The sequence below is a fragment of the Coregonus lavaretus genome (genome assembly GCF_964263955.1).
Source record: "Coregonus lavaretus genome assembly, chromosome: 6".
In the NCBI taxonomy this organism is placed as follows: Eukaryota; Metazoa; Chordata; class Actinopteri; order Salmoniformes; family Salmonidae; genus Coregonus; species Coregonus lavaretus.
In genome coordinates, this window is record NC_139993.1 from 1,934,446 (window position 1) to 1,955,273 (window position 20,828).

At 44.8% G+C, this 20,828-nt stretch overlaps 1 protein-coding gene across 1 annotated transcript in view; it reads left to right on the forward strand.

Moving 5' to 3' along the window:
* Positions 1-257: 257 nt before the first annotated feature.
* The window catches only part of LOC311130330 (netrin-1-like), a 53,642-nt gene continuing 33,071 nt past the window's right edge, over positions 258-20,828 (forward strand). Inside the window, exons 1-2 of the mRNA XM_084163059.1 lie at positions 258-346; positions 629-1,694. Coding sequence (XP_084019185.1) covers positions 680-1,694 — 1,015 coding nt within the window. The 5' untranslated portion in view covers positions 258-346; positions 629-679. The remainder of the gene's footprint in view (positions 347-628; positions 1,695-20,828) is intronic.

The following is a 20,828-nucleotide window of genomic DNA, read 5'->3' on the forward strand; positions in this document are numbered from 1 at the left end:
TGACCTCAAGCTCTCCAATCGTCCTTCACTTTCTATACAGTCAGTGCGGCAGACAGAGATAGAAGGTTAGAGGGAGGGAGTGAGAGAGGGAGTGAGTGAATGAGAAAGACCGGCACACAGGGAGTGAAACAGACACAGGGAGAGTAGCGGTTCTTACATCTAGACGCGTGTAGATATTTTGCTCCCGGAGATTCCAAATAAAACAAACAAGAACACAACAGCTCGCGCTTGTGACAGGACAGGCACCCGACAGAGAGAGCGAGCCTGCTGATATTTGAATGACTTTTCTGTCTAGTTGAATTATTATTCCGAGGAATAGTGTCATATGTGGAGATTTCTTAACCTCGTAAGCCGATTTATTTCACTTAATAGGTGCATTATGATAGGCTAATGTTATAAATCGATACATTTCTCCTGACAGTGTGTTCATATTAATAACGGTTCAAATTATGTTTTATGTAGGCTATTCATGTGATGGTAATCTTTATGAAAATGTTATTCGATCTATGTGCATGGTAAATTCAAATATCAATTGAGGTGTTGCTTTTCTATTCTAATTCATAGCTTTACATCTGCAGTGCTCTTTTGGACATCATGCAAAAGTGTCATTTCTTATCTGTCTTTTCAGGGAACGGCTGGCGTTTTTCAGCGCACGAGACACTGAAGAACTAGGAATACAATGCTAAGGATTTTGGATACCGTGGTCACTGTCTTGACCGTTTCCTTTGTGGTCGAGGGGGTGCTCGGTGGCTACGGGATGAGCATGTTCGCAGCGCAAACATCTCCCCCGGACCCTTGCTACGACGAGAACGGTAACCCAAGGAGATGCATCCCCGATTTTGTGAACTCCGCTTTCGGGAAGGAAGTCCGCACTTCCAGCACCTGTGGTAAGACCCCGGGTAGGTACTGCTTGGTAACTGAGAAGGGCGACGAGAGAAATAGGAACTGCCATACTTGCGATGCCTCGGACCCTAAAAAGTATCACCCACCGGCATATCTAACGGATCTCAACAACCCCCATAACCTCACATGTTGGCAATCGGAAAATTACATCCAATACCCCCAAAACGTCACCATAACACTGTCACTGGGCAAGAAATTCGAAGTCACCTACGTAAGCCTGCAGTTCTGCTCACCTCGACCCGAATCTATGGCTATCTTCAAGTCTATGGACTACGGCAAATCTTGGGTACCTTTCCAATTCTATTCCGCCCAGTGCAGGAAGATGTACTCCAAACCGAGCAAGGCCACCATTACCAAACAGAACGAACAAGAGGCGATATGCACGGACTCCCACACGGACATGCACCCTCTATCCGGCGGTCTCATTGCCTTCAGCACTCTGGACGGCAGACCGTCGGCGCACGACTTCGACAACTCGCCAGTGCTCCAGGACTGGGTCACCGCCACGGATATCAAGGTGACGTTCAGCCGATTGCACACTTTCGGTGATGAGAACGAGGATGACTCGGAGCTATCCCGGGACTCTTATTTCTATGCGGTGTCCGATCTGCAAGTTGGCGGTCGATGCAAATGCAATGGCCACGCTTCGCGGTGCGTAAAAGACAGGGATGGAAACCTTGTTTGTGAGTGCAAACATAATACGGCGGGACCGGAGTGCGACAGGTGCAAGCCTTTCCATTATGATCGGCCGTGGCAACGCGCAACAGCTAGAGAAGCCAACGAATGTGTCGGTAAGTCAAAACATTATATTTGTCTTAAAAAATCATCCAAATTATCTTTAAACACTGCAGCAGTTTCCTCTCCACACAATGTCTGTATCACAAGCAAAAATACCTTTGGCATAAATTGAATTATTTGGTGACTCTTGTTTGGACAGTCATGAGTGATTTGGCTGTTTTTAAGTTTGGTAATCTTTGTCAATTCTGGTGAAAAACAAAGATTCAGATAGGCCTATTATTTTCTCTGGATGAAAGTTGTCGAAATACCATAAGAGTTATTTGTATTGTCATGAATTAGAAATGGGATTGTAGCACATCATTTTACGCCCCATCAAGTTCACACAATTTTACAAAACCTTCTGTGTAATTTAGGTTTCCAACTCCAAGGCTCGAGGAAAAATTGCCCATCCTTTGTTGTAGTTTATATAGTTATGGAAAACAATTAAAAATCCTTATTAGTATTAAAATGTTATTATAATGATCATTATTATTGTTATTATAATTTAGTCTCGAAATTAATTTTTATAGTTGTAAGCATTTTATTAGGCTATGTCAATTTTTGTCTGATCAGCCCACGCTGTATTAATAGTCCATGCTTTCATTAAAACATGATACTGATGTGATTTGAAAATGTAGGCTATCAAAAACAAGGCTGTACGGTTGTTATAGAGGTCTGAATTAAGGATAAATCAAAACCACTGTTAGGCCCAACACAAAATGCACTATTTTAATGAAATTATGTCGCGCGTCCATGCACATAAAAAGTCACATGCAATGAGTTCTCAATTTGAAAACCTTAAAGGCCGTTACCGCCATAGCTCAAATGGAGGTTTATAACAACCACCCACTTCAGAAAGACCGCCACATCACAATGTCTAATCATGCACCGCATTGAAATGTTTCTCATGGGGCAAATTGATGTACAGTTCCAACTTCATCACTGCAATAAAGCGACGCACTGTAATTTATTTAAAGAGCATTTAAACTGCCCCACCACAGTAATTGAACACAGTCTTCTCTGCCCATTTAATTGTCGTTTGAATCAAAGTTAATTATAGGTCTAAATTACGTTAATTGATGTATCATAAAACGATTTTTAAAAAGTATATTGAAAAAAATCCTTATTTCAACCCGAAACCATTATGATTATGATTATTATTATTGTTATTATATCAAATGTATTGCAATTTTTTAAAACAATAAAATAGGAATTTGCCTTCCTTGGAAACAATTTGCAAAATGTTAATCCACCTATTAAGCCTTAATACTCAAATAAATGTGATATTATTAGGCAATCATTATTAATTACAACCATAACACGTTATCATTACTATTGTAATCATTCTAAATATTATTAATAGGCTATTATTAGTATTCATATTATTAGCTTTTTATTATGTGCTGGTCTTCAACGATATCATCGGACATAGTTTATGAATGTGAACACTTTAGGCCTACAAGAAGAAAAGTAATCGTAGTAGATATGGATTCCTATCTTCAATGAACTGGCCCTTTTAGATGTATGCTTTCCCATCTGTCCCCATGAAGGCAAATAAAGCACATGGAGGAAGTTATCACATCGGACAAAATGCGGCCACTTGGCTGTGTTTTGTGGCTTTCATTGAATTCATTCAGTACACTGTTTCCAATAGCGAGGATACATCAGCTGCTATAGAGATAGGGACAATGCCGCAGCAGGATCAAAGATATGGTAGTACTTTTTATTGCCAGATATGCCTATGAACCACTTAAAGATAATATGTATTCATGCATAGATGAGGAGAGAGAGAGCATGCAGGAGCTTGGTGAGAATGTGAGTGCTCCTACTTTAGATAAAGGATAATTAATTATTGGAAAATTGTAGTCTGATATTGACTTGGCTGTGTTTTGACTGTCTAGCAAATATTGTATACGATTTTATCATGATGATCGTGGTTAAAAGTTGTGATTATGTATTGTTGATGTAGGCGAAGAGAATTGATTCCTTGTTAAATATCTCACCCCTTATAAGCAAAGTAACTGCCCTATACATGCATGCTTTCAAGGTTAACATGAAAGGTAGGCCTAGTGGAGGATGGTTCCCCAGCCCATAGTACCCGAATGACTTCATCAACTGCATTGCTGCATAATGTATGTGTCAGTACTTTATATCAACTCTGCAAATGTGCAGTGTTTCATTGGCATTGTATACCCAACATTTATAATAATAGTTCAAGACTCAGAGCATGCAAGGGCATCTCTTAGGGCATGCAATGTGGATGCAAATAGGCCTGTGTGTCTCAAGAGACAATGCTGATGGAAAAGATGAGGATGATGATGAAGGTGGATAAACCTCGACTTCTCTCTGTAACCCACTCTAGATTGGATTTGCGATTGCATGGCACACATTAATTATCATGGTGTGAGGAGGCTCCTCATTCAACCCCATATTGTTTGCATCAGAGAGCCCTACAGTCGACCTGTAGTAACAGGAACTGAGTCAAACTCCCCTTTTGTCTTTATGTCTATTTGACTGTTGTCGGGGGAAAGTGGAGCTGGATTGTTTGACAGTCATCCATGGCACATGTCGACTGTTTTGACACATAGCAGGTGTTTAAAAGGGTTTCGTTTGCTGTTTGTTTCCATTGCCACAGCTCAGAGTGGTTCTCTACGGCAGATAAACAGGCTTGAGCCTTGTGGAAATATCTACGCTCTTACTATAGTGACTGGCTACGAATACACTTTGGAGACAGTCACCCCAGTTGTGTATAAAACTGTGATGTGTTACCACAATTAAGAGGGCTCTGAATCTGATAATATATCACTCTCAAAATATCCCGATCGCAGCCCTCCATATTACAGGCTACATTTCTAAGCCCTGCCGTCAAATCCAAGATTTATACTAGTTGGCCAACTATGAGAAACACAGAGTGACAATGATTAAATTAAGTTGACCAAATAGGTGAAACACAAAGTGACAAATGAATACAAATGAATAAGTGATTGTCAGTGGCGGTTTCTGTGAGGAGGAAAGGAAGGCTGTGCCTTCCTCTTTGGTTCGCCAGGGCTCCCATCCTGGAAAAGCAAACAGACTTGTTTAGACACAACCCCGCCGCTATAGGAATGAAGAATGAATTGTTCCCCCGCTATCCCCAGTATCCTTGACACTTTCTTTTTACCGGACCAGGATGTGTGTGTGTCGTGTGTGTGTCATGTGTGTGTCTCGCACGGGTCCACAAAGGAGTATCACTCACTGTATCCATCATTCTGTCAGCACACACACACACACACACACACACACACACACACACACACACACACACACACACACACACACACACACACACACACACACACACACACACACACACACACACGCACACACACATACACACACACACCCTGTAGAAACACATTCCTCTGGGCTGTTTGTGCTGCGGGCCGCCTACACCGTCAGACAAGGCGTGGAAATGAAGAGCGAGGTGCGGAGGGGTGCTGGGGTCGCACACCTTCTGCTGAAGCAAACACCGCCTCATCTCTCAAACAGGGAGAAGAATGGTCTGCCTGACACCTCTGTGTGAAGGCAGGCTCCTAGGGTTTTTGAGAGGGTGGGGTGGGGTAGGATGAGGTGGAGTTGGAGCAGTGTGTGTGTGTGTGTGTGTGTGTGTGTGGTATAGTGCTGTTGTCTGTTACCACCTGTAATAGCAATTAGTCACAAGAGGTTGGTGGAACCTTAATTGGGGAGGACGGGCTCGTGGTAATGGCTGGAGCGGAATAAATGGAACGGTAACAAACACATTGTTTCCATGGTTTCCATGTGTTTGATACCATTCCATTAACTCCATTCCAGCCATTATTATGAGCCGTCCTCCCCTCAGCAGCCTCCACTGCAATCAGTAATTGTAGCATAAAGATATGACTAGAACAGAACACAGCTTCAGTAGCAGAGGAGTGATGTCAAAGCGAGATGTACTGTACTGTACGATAAGCTTTGCTATGAGCTGCTTGTCTGGATGTGCTGAAATATTGAACAGTTCCAGCACTATTTGACAGTAAGTAAATTGAAAGATTCCAACTCTCTCTGGATCCTCTGCAGTCATAACATGTTCTCAGTTACAGAGTTTATCTAGTGTAGAATTCAAAAGTGATACCAGGTGGGGAAAGGAAACGTCATCAAGACCAGCATCTTCTTCTATGGTGTGTGAAACACAACATAGGGATAGGTACTTACATTTTATTATAGAGATAATGATAGGCACTTGTTTTTATCATGGTCCAAAGAGCCAATGGCTGAGAAAAAGAAATACGTACAGCCTAAGCCCATGCAGTTAGTCTGTCAGGATCTCTCTCTGGATGATTATCTTTGTCCAAGTCCTTGAATCTTGCTACTTGCTCTGTCTTTGACTGAACCTGGATATTGGTTATCATATCTATATAAAGGTCTAGGCATTCCACTACAAATAGCTTTGCATTTGTGGAGTGATTATAATGCAATTGGTCTTACAAAAACAAAACACATTGAAACAGGTTGCATGTCGTCTTCCCTCCTTGATGTGCACTTTGCTGATTAGTCCGTCTGAGTCTTAAAGGACTTTCATGCACTTCTGAGTGCACTTCCAGGTCCATTTGGGATATTGATTCTCACAGGCCACAGGGGAGACCGTCTTTGTAATCTAATGCAATGAGTTTCAGAATGGAGGCATGGAGGAGGAAGAATCGTGGGTTCAATATCAATTCAGGTGTGACCAGTCTCGGCCTGACAGACATGGCCGGATGGATAGACTGTCTCATCACGACTGTCTCATCGTGTCGAATTCGGTCGGGGTCAGCAAGGATGCTCAACTACCCAATTGTCCCAATTTAATCAAATAGATTCCCTTCCTCTTACTTAAGAACTCTATCAACTCAGAGTGAAACTACAGCATCTGAAGGAGAATGAAGGAGACGCCAATTCCGCTCATGGTAATGAGGAAAATGTGTTAGACCCCTAAGACGATCACTTTAGGAGGAAGGTCTTTCAGATACAGAAAATGAAATGCAAGACTGTTCCACTGCATTTTCTGACTGAGTTTGTCCTGTTTTATTAGCTTCTGGTTCCATAGCTTGAAAGTGTTGAGAAAAGGGGTCTTGAATAATTCAGAGAGATTAAGAAGAATGCTTGGAGGCATGCAGAATGAAGGGACGGATACTGCTGCAGCACAGTGAAAAGTAAAGAGATTGAGGGAGACTACAATAGAGACTATAAATGAGAGAGAGAGAGAGAGGGGGAAGATATAGAGAAAGAGAGATGGAAACAGAAAGACAAAGGGACAGGAGAGAGTGACATATCCAGGGGCTTTTGGGGACAGGAGAGACTTTTTTGATGAAACAGGCTTTATCTTTTCTTGAGAACCACTTCACGGTAGTTTTTCTACTTGTTCATAGAGTGGGTGGAGGGGGCGGGGAGTGGGAGGGCCCTTCCCTCAGTTCTAGAATTTTGTTGGCACAGAGATAGCATATCAGTGACTTGGCACAGACATCGCCTCAAGCCCCGTCCAAATCTCCATGGACTTCCCCCCCCATCCCCCCGAGAAACATTTTCCCCCCCCGTAGATAACTTCATTTATCCAGCCTCAAACCGCAACATCATCTGGCCGATTTGAGCAGACCTGCCGGTTGTCTCGCCTGATTACGTCAAATAAATACGCTCCCAGGTGTTATTCTGAACAGTTTAATTGACAGGCGAAGATGACTGTGGTGGTGGATTGAAATTGAGATTTGACGCACCTTCAGGTAATTGGGCTTAAATGCTCTAACCACTTGCTTAGAGGAAACAGTGTTTTGCTGAGATGTCTTTTTGATAGAATCTTCCCTAGTTCCATTGACGGAAGAAAGATCAACAATGGCATGATGATATGTCAGTAATTAAAACGTTCTCACCTTAAATAACTAATTCATGTTTTTGGAAATGGAAAATGGTTAACTACAATAAAGTTAAGCATTTTGGGAATGTCGGTTAGATTGTCAAAATGTAATAGACTAGTCTTTATGTTCATATGGGATCCTGCAGATAAGATTTAATGGAAAAACAAAGCAACACTACAAAAGAGAGTATACTGTATTGTGTTGGCTTTTCAGACCTTTCATTTCATGTAGGGGCTTCTAAAACTGAGTAAAACAGCAATAGTTATTAACAATGACACCATGATGAGGCATGATGACCGAGCTGTGGTCTGGTTAATGTTTGAGCTGCCACCAAAGGACCTCCATCCTTTATGAACCGCCGAGCTTAATCTTCAAAGGGCAACCGCCGACCGTCAAACGCATTGACCATCCCGACACTCACCACCCGACAACGCCAGGCAGACTAAAGGAGTGAGAAACAGAGGTGCGAAAAGAGTGTCAAAGTAGTTTGCACTTTGCACCGTGGCGTATTCCCCTCCCTTCCCCCCTAAAGAATCCCGACCCCCGTGCCGGTAGTTCAAACAGGTGAATGGCCTCCCTCACGCAATGAGGACCTCCTTCCTACAAAGTGTTATCACTGTTTTACGACTTGTTTTTTAAACCACTGCATAACACGTTATTCAGAGTCTGGAGTAGGACGCACTCTGATGACTCCTACTTTTGGTTAACTATATAACTAACTAGCTATGCACAGCCTTGCACCTTGCTCAGCCACTGTTTAAGTTTAGCATATGCATGCAGTTACATATGGTATGCATGCCTGCAACGTCACACACACAAAACCCATCAAACTCAATTGTGACCATAACTTTGATTCTTGAAACCAGCCACAGAAGCAGACAGCCAAAACAGTCAGCCAAAACAGACAGCCAAACAGATAACTGTAAATCGTAAAACCTCCTCCACAGTGAGAAGCCACAGGTTAGGTTTCTGAGGACGCCCAGACCTCCCGCCTGCGTCTGTGCTGGCCAGGGGCCACAAAGGATTCTGTTGCATTGGTGGCAGGGACGGGAAAAGAGGGGTGGGACAGGGCTGTTTCCAGCAGGGTGTCCAGGACCATTGCAGCGGGGCCACAGCAAATTCAACCTGATGGCTGGCAGGACAAGCTGGGGCAGGCCAGGCTGCAGTATAGGCCCATCTGTATCTTGTTTAAACCTAGTAGTGTGTTACCATCCACTACTACTCTGCTGGGCGCAGCGTGGAACTAATGGGAGAATGTGTTGAAATATGAGGTTACTGGCTCTGTGCACAAATGCTGCTGCAGTGGTGGCCTGAGTAAATGTGTATGCCAGAGAGAGAGAGAGGGAGGGACTAAATGAAGGGTGCTCTTTGGTTAGTTTTTGAATTCTCCTGTAAAGGGGGTTGGGATAGATTGTAAAGGGGGTTGATATAGATTGTAAGGGGGTTGATATAGATTGTAAAGGGAGTTGATATAGATTGTAAAGGGGGTTGATATAGATTGTAAAGGAGGTTGATATAGATTGTAAAGGGGGTTGATATAGACTGTAAAGGGGGTTGATATAGATTGTAAAGGGGGTTGATATAGATTGTAAAGGAGGTTGATATAGTTGTAAAGGGGGTTGATATAGATTGTAAAGGGGGTTGATATAGATTATAAAAGGGGTTGATATAGATTGTAAAGGGGGTTGATATAGATTATAAAAGGGGTTGATATATATTGAGAAGGGGGTTGATATAGATTGTAAAGGAGGTTGATATAGATTGTAAAGGGGGTTGATATAGATTGTAAAGGGGGTTGATATCGATTGTAAAGGGGGTTGATATAGTTTGTAAAGGGGGTTGATATAGATTGTAAAGGGGGTTGATATAGTTTGTAAAGGGGGTTGATATAGATTGTAAAGGGGGTTGATATAGGTGGTAAAGGGGGTTGATATAGATTGTAAAGGGGGTTGATATAGATTGTAAAGGGGGTTGATATAGATTGTAAAGGGGGTTGATATAGATTGTAAAGGGGGTTGATATAAATTGTAAAGGGGGTTGATATAGATTGTAAAGGGGGTTGATATAGATTATAAAGTGAGTTGATATAGATTGTAAAGGGGGTTGATATAGATTGTAAAGGGGGTTGATATAGATTGTAACGGGGGTTGATATAGATTGTAAAGGGGGTTGATATAGATTGTAAAGGGGGTTGATATAAATTGTAAAGGGGGTTGATATAGATGGTAAAGGGGGTTGATATATATTATAAAAGGGGTTGATATAGATTGTAAAGGGGGTTGATATAGATTGTAAAGGGGGTTGATATAGATTATAAACTGGGTTGATATAGATTGTAAAGGGGGTTGATATAGATTGTAAAGGGGGTTGATATAAATTGTAAAGGGGTTGATATAGATTGTAAAGGGGGTTGATATAGATTGTAAAGGAGGTTGATATAGTTGTAAAGGGGGTTGATATAGATTGTAAAGGGGGTTGATATAGATTGTAAAGGGGGTTGATATAGATTGTAAAGGGGGTTGATATAGATTATAAAAGGGGTTGATATAGATTATAAAAGGGGTTGATATAGATTGTAAAGGGGGTTGATATAGATTGTAAAGGGGGTTGATACAGATTGTAAAGGGGTTTGATATAGATTGTAAAGGGGGTTGATATAGATTGTAAAGGGGGTTGATACAGATTGCTTTGAGTTTGAGGCATCTCTTTTGATCATCGTAGTCTTTAGACAAAATGAATTCAGTGGTCTGTGACAGTTTCAGTATCAGTACCAGATGAGTTACAGTAATCCATCAAATCTGTTTGACAATTATCTCATTACAACATTCTACCGGGAGAGTGCTCTCTTAGCACGTAAGGGATTCCATACAGTAGCTAACTGTACTGCGTCAATCACTTTGACAATAAGATCATGATGACATTTTACATTGGTAGCAAGGAAAGACACATTGAAACCTGATGGCTTGATGGTTTCTTGGACCTTTAGAGGATCCATACTTCACTGTACTGTAAGGGCCACATTCACATCTGTCCAGGACGGTCATACTGTAGGTCCTTGAATGCATAGACTGTACATACTAGGTAAAAATACATAGTCAAAATACCCACAAAGACCGGGACCCCCCTGGGTCTTCTTCCCCCAGCGAGGTCAACACGCGAGCGGGTCAATCTGTGCTAGTCAGAGCCCCCTGTGTTGGATCTCTCTGTCTCTTTCTCGCGCTCTCTATGACAACAAGATGAGGAACTATCTGTTTTTGATGATTCACACAGAGACCATTCTGGTTAATTTCCCAAAGACTGAGTTCATATGAACTGCAATAACTCACTCAAGAAACCTTGTGAAATGTATGCATATTAAGAGTTATATTCTATTGTAATCTTGACGAACTGAAGATCTTGAAGCCATTAAAGTCTACTTTGGCCAGACGTCTTTTTAAAGGGGAATTTGGAGCAGGTTGATGCAAAGTGAAAGGGCTGTTCAAGACGCAATTTCACTTTGACGGAATTCCAGCTTTACCCAGATAACAGATTTTGACAGGATATTTTGAATGGAAACACTATATATGGAGGAGAATGTCAGATGAGGAGAATAGATGCTGGGGCTGTTAACACAGAAAACTATGATTAGAGAGGGAGGGTGTGTGTGTGTATGTGTGTGAAAACACCATTTTAAACATGTACATGATACTGCAACAAAATAATTTCCCCCACGAGGACAATAAAGTCAGTAAATTAAAGAGAGAGAATGGGAGAAAGAAAGAAAGAAAGAAAGAAAGAAGAGTATTGGCTACTGATACCATGTGCAACAGACAACAGGCTCCTGGCACTACATCACATACTATGATTACAGTATGGGCAATCTATACCATCTCTTGTGGAAAGACATTGTTGCTACAATACATTCCATAACCTTTGGCAATGCTCACTCCACAACGCTGAGGGCTTGTGGGATGTGTTTGATTGACAGAGTAGCAAAAATGCATTCAGAAATCTTACCGTCGAAGATTTTTGAGGAATTTCAGGCTTCTTTGGGCAAAGCCTGCATTTCCTTTTTGTTTTGTTTTGCTGGTTAGGGTTAAATGCATAATGCAACACAGATACTGCTGATGGTATGTGTGTGTGTGTGTGTGTGTGTGTGTGTGTGTGTGTGTGTGTGTGTGTGTGTGTGTGTGTGTGTGTGTAACTTGCTTGAGTACACATTCCTGCTTTGACTCTCCTAAAGACTAAACCTTGACCCTGTTTAGAGAGGCGGTTTGGTGGGAAGCCATATTGTTGTGTAGAAGGAGAATATTGCATTTCCGCCTTGGCTCTGTGTTTGCTTCCACTCATCGGTTGAAGTCCGTCCACTGTCACTGGTTTATCGCATGGTCCGCCATCACCGTGTGTGAAGTCATCACATCACGGCCTCCAGAACGGGTTGGCGGTTGGCGGCATGGAACACGTGTTCCGCTTTGATCATTTTGGTGTGTTAAAACGTCACCGTCTTAATGTAAAGCAGACTCCCACGCTTTCTCATTCAGCACTCTCACAGCAGCTGGAGCTAATTGGGTCGGAGGATGACGGGACTTTGCGTTAACCAGCAAGGCCTTCTCTTTTCTTCTGTTTCTTCTGTTTCTTCTCTTCTGTTCCCTTCTCTCTCCATATTGGCCCAACTGAGAGTGTTGAGTGACTCAGTGAGTCTAAGAGAGTATGGCCTACCAAAACGCTGCAGGCGTAGACGTGGGAGACGAGGCGGAGAGAAAACCGAACGGCGCTCCCCTCAGTTCTATTGGCAACTGTCCAGTCAATCGATAATAAGGTGGATGAGCTTCATTCTAGAGTCTCTTATCAGAGAGACTTGAAAAACTGCAATATTATATGTTTTACTGAAACGTGGCTGGATGATGACGCTATGCACGTAGTACTCGGTGGATTCTCCAGGCAGTGGCAGGATTGTACAACGGCTTCGGGGAAGTCGAAAGGAGGCGGAGTGTGTTTTTTCATGAATAACAACTGGTGTGCTGCTTCAAGTGTGAAGGAAATCTCAAGCTTTTGTTCACCTGATATAGAATACCTCATGGTAAGCTGCAGACCCTTTTATCTACCGAGAGAGTTCTCATCCATAGTTATCATGGATGTCTACATCCCTCCACAAGCCATCACTACTCTGGCACTCAACGAAATGTATGGGCCCATAAGCAAACAAGAAAACGCTCACCCAGATGCAGCGTTTTTCGGGGGCTGAGATTTTAACGCGTGGAGACTTAAAACCGTCCTACCTCACTTCTACCAACACGTCTCCTGAGTCACTAGGGGCGTTTACTTTCTAGACCACTTTTATTCTACCCACAGAAATGCATACAAGGCCCTCCCTCATCCTCCCTTGGGCAAATCTGACCATGACTCCATTCTCCTGCTTTTTGTTTACAAACAAAAGCTCAAACAGGAAGTAACAGTGATGCGCTCAATGTGGAAGTGGTCAGATGAAGCAGACGCGAGGCTACAAGACTGTTTTGCTAGTACAGACTGGGATATGTTCTGGGATTCATCTAATACAGGGGTGTCAAACTCATTTTAGCTCAGGGGCCACATGGAGGAAAATCTATTCCCAAGTGGGCCGGACCGGTAAAATCATGGTATATATAACTTAAAAACACCAACTTCAGATTGTTTTCTTTGTTTTAATACTATCAACATAAAACATAAAGCTGGAGCCTGAGGACAGTGTGTCCAAAATAGTACAAGCACAACATCACTATTAATCATAAAACACCTCAAGTTTATTTGAAAATTCTAAAGAAAAAACACACAAACACACAATGCCTCAGTGATTCACATAACTGTTTCACAGATCACAGAACTATATCAGGGTGTCATTTCTCAGGCAGAAATGTAGATACAAATAATGAAATCCTGTTCCCCAAACAAGTGCAAGAACCACAGAGTCAAGAATAGGTTAAATATACAAATAAAATAAAATCAATTAAAAACAATAGCACATCAACATAAAAACATATAAACATAAAGCTGGAGCCTGAGGACAGTGTGTCCAAAAGCACAACATCACTATTAATCATAAAACATCTCAAGTTATTTGAAATTCTGAGGACAAACAACACACAAACACACAATGCCTCAGTGATTCACAGAAGTATATCACAGATCACAGAACTATATCAGGGTGTCTCATGCAGCACTTTAAGTGGGGTTGCATAGTTTATTTGACTCCTGATACCTGGCATCTTTTAGCTTTCACCAGCGCATCAATATCAGGCGTCACATCCTGAGTGGCAGCCAACTTCAGGATGTGATTCAAGTGCTTGTGCGTGAGCCTTGAGCGCAGCTTTGTTTTATTTATGAACTTGCTCACAAAGATATGTGGTTCCAAACATGCTGTCACACCCTGGCTCTGGGACTCTATATGTTGAGCCAGGGTGTGTTCATTCTATGTGTTATATTTCTATGTTGGGGGTTCTAGTTCTTCTGTTTCTTTGTTGGCCTGAGTGACTCCCAATCAGAGGCAACAAGTGTCAGCTGTGGCTGGTTGTCTCTGATTGGGAGCCATATTTAAACTGTCTGTTTTCCCTTGGTGTTTGTGGGTTTTTGTTCCAGTTGGTCATTGTTACCTAGGACGTTACGAGTCGTTTTGTTGTTTTGTATCGTGTGTGCACTTTAACTAATTAAAGTATGTTCGCTCAACACGCTGCGCCTTGGTCCTCCTCTATTAACGACGATCGTGACAGAAAAACCCACCATACAAGGACCAAGCAGCGTGTCCAGGAGCAGGCAGCCTGGACATGGATGGAGATACAGGCCGGGATGGATCGGCGTCCGTGGGAAGAGACGGTGGAGGCGCGCCGGAGAGAGGAGCAGCGGCGCCAAACGGGTCAACGTCGGACAGGCGAGAGGCAACCCCAGAAAATTTTTAGGGGGGGGGCACACGGCATGGACGACGGGGCTGACGGAGGCAGACAAGGGGTGTATTCAGAGGGCCACCAGGTTACGGGGGTCACTGGTAAAGGAAGGGAAGGAAGGTTTAGAGGCACGGCGAGAGGTACTGGGGTGTGTTACCAGTCCGGTCCGGCCCGTTCCAGATCCCGGTATAGAGCCAGTGGTGTGTGTCCCCAGTACGGTCCGGCCTGTCCCTGCTCCACGCACTAAGCCTACGGTGTGCGTCGCCAGCCCAGTCCGGCCTGTCCCTGCTCCACGCACCAAGCCTACGGTGTGCGTCGCCAGCCCGGTCCGGCCTGTCCCTGCTCCACGCACCAAGCCTACGGTGTGCGTCGCCAGCCCGGTCCGGCCTGTCCCTGCTCCTCGCACCAAGCCTACGGTGTGCGTCGCCAGCCCGGTCCGGCCTGTCCCTGCTCCTCGCACCAAGCCTACGGTATGCGTCGACAGCCCGGTCCGGCCTGTCCCTGCTCCTCGCACCAAGCCTACGGTGTGCGTCGCCAGCCCGGTCCGGCCTGTCCCTGCTCCACGCACCAAGCCTACGGTGTGCGTCGCCAGCCCGGTCCGGCCTGTTCCTACTCCACGCACCAAACCAGGGGTGCGCATCGTCAGCCCGGCCCGGCCTGTTCCTGCCACTCGCACCAAGTCTACGGTGCGCGTCGCCAGCCCGGCCCGGCCTGTTCCTGCCACTCGCACCAAGCCAGGGGTGCGAGTCGTCAGCCTGGTCTGGCCCGTTCCTACTCCACGCACCAAGCCAGGGGTGCGAGTCGTCAGCCTGGTTCGGCCCGTTCCTACTCCACGCACCAAGCCAGGGGTGCGAGTCGTCAGCCCGGTCCGGCCCGTTCCGGCTCCACGCACCAAGCCAGGGGTGCGCGTCGTCAGTCCAGCACAACCCGTGCCTGGGTCACCGGTGCCTGGTAAGGTACCGGTCAACTGCTCCACTACGGAGCTGAAGCTAACCGCTCCTGCTACGTCCAGTTCAGCTCCAGCCAGCGGGGCCAGACCGGACCAGGGGCGCTATGGGGGGTTTATTGGAGGGTGGTGGGCAAGGCCGGTGCCAGAACCGCCGCCGAGGAGGAATGCCCACCCAGCCCTCCCCTGTTTTGTTCTAGTGGAGGCGCGGTCGCAGTCCGCGCCTTTAGGGGGGGTACTGTCACACCCTGGCTCTGGGACTCTATATGTTGAGCCAGGGTGTGTTCATTCTATGTGTTATATTTCTATGTTGGGGGTTCTAGTTCTTCTGTTTCTTTGTTGGCCTGAGTGACTCCCAATCAGAGGCAACAAGTGTCAGCTGTGGATGGTTGTCTCTGATTGGGAGCCATATTTAAACTGTCTGTTTTCCCTTGGTGTTTGTGGGTTTTTGTTTCAGTTGGTCATTGTTACCTAGGACGTTACGAGTCGTTTTGTTGTTTTGTATCGTGTGTGCACTTTAACTAATTAAAGTATGTTCGCTCAACACGCTGCGCCTTGGTCCTCCTCTATTAACGACGATCGTGACACATGCACAACCGTTTTGCAGCGAGGGCTGTCAAGTTGGGGTAACCTGGCAAGAGATTCTGATAAAATGTGTCCAAGCCAGCTGCGGCAAATTTGCCCTTCAAATCCGAGTCACACTGCAAGTCTATTATTTCAAGTTGGATGCTGACGGGCAGATCAGAGGGATTCACGGTGAATGGCGAACAAAAAACTTTGAAGTCTTTCTCCAGTTCACCAAAAATCTGAAAGCGTTGCTCAAACTCCCTTAACAGTCCCGTTAATTTATCTTTGAACCGCTTCATGTCTGCCACATGTTGGGTCGCGCACACATTTTTCAGACAGGGGAAGTGAGCTGCATCACCACCGGCGAGTTGCGTCTCCCACAATGACAGCTTCAACTTGAAAGAACGTATTTTACATTTTAGTCATTTAGCAGACACTCTTATCCAGAGCGACTTACAGTTAGTGAATACATATTTTTTTTATACTGGCCCCCCGTGGGAATCAAACCCACAACCCTGGCGTTGCAAACGCCATGCTCTACCAACTGAGTTACATCCCTGCCGGCCATTCCCTCCCCTACCCTGGACGACGTTGGACCAATTGTGCGCCGCCCATGAGTCTCCCGGTCGCGGCCGGCTGCGACAGAGGCTGGATTCGAACCAGGATCTCTAGTGGCACAGTTAGCACTGCGATGCAGTGCCTTAGACCACTGCGCCCTCAGGAGTATGCTGTCATAATGCTGTCATAATACTGTCATAATACTGCGTGGCAACTTTGTTGCGCCCTTGCAGCTGTTTGTTCAAGTTATTCAGGTGCTCTGTAACATCCACCATAAATGCAAGGTCCTGCATCCATTCTGCGGAATTAAATTCTAACACTGGTTTGCCCTTTTCTTCCATGAACTGTTCAATTTCTTCTCGTAAATCAAAGAAACGCCTCAGCACAGCACCTCGGCTTAACCATCTTACCTCAGTGTGGTATGGCAGGCCATAGATGTGGTCTTTCTCTCTGAGAAGGCTGTCAAACTGACGGTGATTCAGGCTTCTGGATCGGATGAAATTAACAGTTTGGATGACCACCTTCATGACGTTATCCATCTTTAATGACTTGCAACACAAAGCCTCCTGGTGCAAAATACAGTGAAAAGTCCAAAAATCACGTCCTCCATTTGCAGATTGCACTTTCTCTCTGAACTTTGTCACAACGCCTGCTTTTTTCCCGATAATTGAGGGCGCACCATCTGTAGCCAGGCTGACAGCGCGCGACCAGTCCACTCCGACCCTGTCCAGCGCGCCGACGAGTGCAGTGAAAATATCAGCTGCTGTCGTTGTATCTGTCATCGGCACCAACTCCACGAACTCCTCGGTGACGGTCAATGTGTCACTCCGCGGATGAAAATGGCCAGTTGTGCAACATCTGTAATGTCCGTGCTTTCATCAATTGCAACCGAAAACGCAATAAATGACTTTACTTTTTGCTTCAACTTGCTGTCCAAATCCACTGAAAGATCGGAAATCCTGTCTGCAACTGTGTTTCTTGTCAGGCTGATATTTGCAAAAGCCTGGTGCTTTTCAGGGCACACAATCTCTGCTGCCTTCATCATGCATGTTTTTACAAATTCACCCTCACTAAATGGTTTTGAAGCCACTGCGATTTCATTAGCAATGAGGTAGCTAGCTTTCACTGCAGCGTCACTGATGTCTCGGCTGTGAGTAAACACAGACTGCTGTTTCTTCAGACCCACCAACAGTTCATTCACCTTCTCTCTTCTCCGCTGTCCTTGAAAGTTGTCATATTTGTCGGCATGAAGACTCACATAGTGGCGACAAAGGTTATATTCTTTCAGCACTGCAACATGCTGTGAACACACCAAACATACAGCTTTCCCATTCAATTCCGTGAATAAATAGAAGGATGACAATTTTTCTTGGAACACTCTGCACTCTGCGTCCACTTTTCTCTTTTTTGACAGAGACATATTGGGGCAATGAGGGTGCCAAAGCACATAATGTTAAAAGTAGAAGCCGTAATAAATATCGCGGGCAAAACAAAGTAGCTCATCCGGACTGGCTGCACTTGCTTGACCTATTTGCTCTGCCCCAGTATAAACAGTTTGCTTGCTTAACACAATTGCTATTGCGCCATCCAGTCGACACAATTGGAACAGCAGTTTCTTTTATTGAAAAATTGCAGCTCATTTTTATACTTTACAAAATCATCTCGCGGGCCGGATTAAACCCGTTTGCGGGCCTGATCCGGCCCGCGGGCCGGACGTTTGACACCCCTGATCTAATAGCATTGAGGAGTTTACCACAACAGTCACAGGCTTCATCAATAAGTGCATAGACGATGTTGTCCCCACAGTGACTATAAGAACGTGTCCAAACCAAAAACCATGGATTACAGGCAACATCTGTGCTGGACTAAAGGCTGGCAAGTGTCTTCACAGACATTTTCAATCTACCCAGTCTGTAATCCCAACATGTTTCAAGATGACCACCATTGTCGTTGTTCCCAAGAGCTCCAAGGTAACCTGCCAAAATGACTACCGCCCTGTAGCACTCACATCTGTAATTATGAAGTGCTTTGAAAGGCTGGTCATGACACACATCAACACCACCATCCCAGACACCCTAGACCCACTCCAATTTGCATACCGCCCCAGCAGATCCACAGATGACGAAATCTCAATTGCACGTCACAATGCCCTTTCCCACCTGGACAAGAGGGGAATAACTATGTGAGAATGCTGTTCATAGACTACAGCACAACGTTCAACACCATAGTGCCCTCAAAGCTCATCACGAAGCTAGGGATCCTGGGACTGAACCCCTCCGTCTGCAACTGGATCCTGGACTTCCTGACAGGCCGGCATCAGGTGGTGAGGGTAGGCAACAACACCTCCGCCACGCTGACCCTCAACACGAGGGCCCCTCAGTGGTGTGTACTTAGTCCCCTCCTGTACTCCCTGTTCAAACACGACTGCGTGGCCACACACGACTCCGACACCATCATCAAGTTTGCTGACGACACTACGTGGTAGGCCTGATCACCGATGGCAATGAGTCAGCCTACAGGGAGGAAGTCAGAGTGCTTAGCAGTGTGGTGCCAGGACAACAACCTCTCCCTCAACGTCAGTAAGACCAAGGAGATGATCGTGGACTATAGGAGAAAGAGGGGAGAGCACGCCACCATCCACATCGACGGGGCTGTTGTGGAGCGGGTCGAGAGCTTCAATTTCCTTACCGTTCCTTGGCGTTAACATGGTCCACACACACCTTATCATTATCTATCCTGATGCCTAGTCACTTTACCCTGCCTTCATGTACATATCTACCTCAAATACCTTATTATTATCTATCCTGATGCCTAGTCACTTTACCCTGCCTTCATGTACATATCTACCTCAAATATCTTATTATTATCTATCCTGATGCCTAGTCACTTTACCCTGCCTTCATGTACATATCTACCTCAAATATCTTATTATTATCTATCCTGATGCCTAGTCACTTTACCCTGCCTTCATGTACATATCTACCTCAAATACCTCGTACCTCTGCACATTGATCTGGTACTGTTACTCCCTGTATATAGTTCCATTCTTGTGTATTTTATTTTATTCCTCTTGTGTTACTATTTTATTTTTAAACTCTACATTGTTGGGAAGGGCTTGTAAGCAAGTATTTCACGGTAAAGTCTACACCAGTTGTATTTTGGTGCATTTGAAAAAATCTAACTTCATTTGATTTGATTTGAGTCTCAGTGCTCAGCGCTCCTCAGGCTGCCTGTCTATCTGACTCAGATTGTCCATTCACATCCAACATCTCTTAACTCAACACCTCCCGCCTTTGGCACTGAACACACAACCCACTCCAGACAGCCGCGTTTAGCTGTTTGGATGTGTCCTTGTTGATACCTGTCTCACTCATCTCGTCTGCCAACAGCTGTTTACAATACAGATATGTATTGTAGGAGGGTTGTTTCGAGCAATTCCCAGCCCCTCGGGCCGACTTCAGCTAATTAATTAATTGAGGGCTGTTGATGCCGTAGTGAAAGCTATATGTCTGGGTGTAGGGCGGTGTTTCAGAGAGGTGGTTTTGGAGCAAGATGGAAGGTTGAGAGAGGGATGGATGAGAGAGGGAGGGATGAGACAGAGAGTGAGAAGGTGTGGAGTGATGAGAGGGAGAGAGAGAGAGAGCGAGAGAGAGAGAGAGAGAGAGCTTGTCCTGATGGAGGGCGGTGTTTCAGAGATGTGGTTTTGGAGCAAGATGGTGGGATGAGAGGAAGAGGGATGGATGAGACGGAGGGAGAGATGGAGGGAGAGACGGAGGGAGAGAGGTTTAATGGAAAGTTTGGGTGGTTTGGTAGACTGGGCAGCCAACAGACGATTAGGAGCAATTAAAGCCAACGCCTGACAACATCAATGTGTTATTCACACATAAGACACATTAAACAGTATAATGTTTCAGTACCAAGTCCCATGAGTCAGAATCACTCTGTTTATTAATGACACTCTCACCACAGAATGAACACTCATTATGCATGATCAAACAGCAATGAAATAGTACATTACATTCTTTTTGGTTTGATATGATGTTTTTGCGCTATACCCCAAAGAATGGCAACAATGTACGAACTATTCCAAAAGAGCTGTATCTTAACTACCAATTAATTGGCTATAAATCACGATAGCCTACTTTCCATGACCCAGGGTGTTGAAACAGTGGCATTGCTGTACTACAGAGCCCATGTGAGCTGTATGGCAGAGCCCCAGCTCCAGTGCCAGATACCCTGCACCTCCAGGAAGTAGACAGACAAAACCCACAGACATCACAGAACCTAGAGTAAACAGTA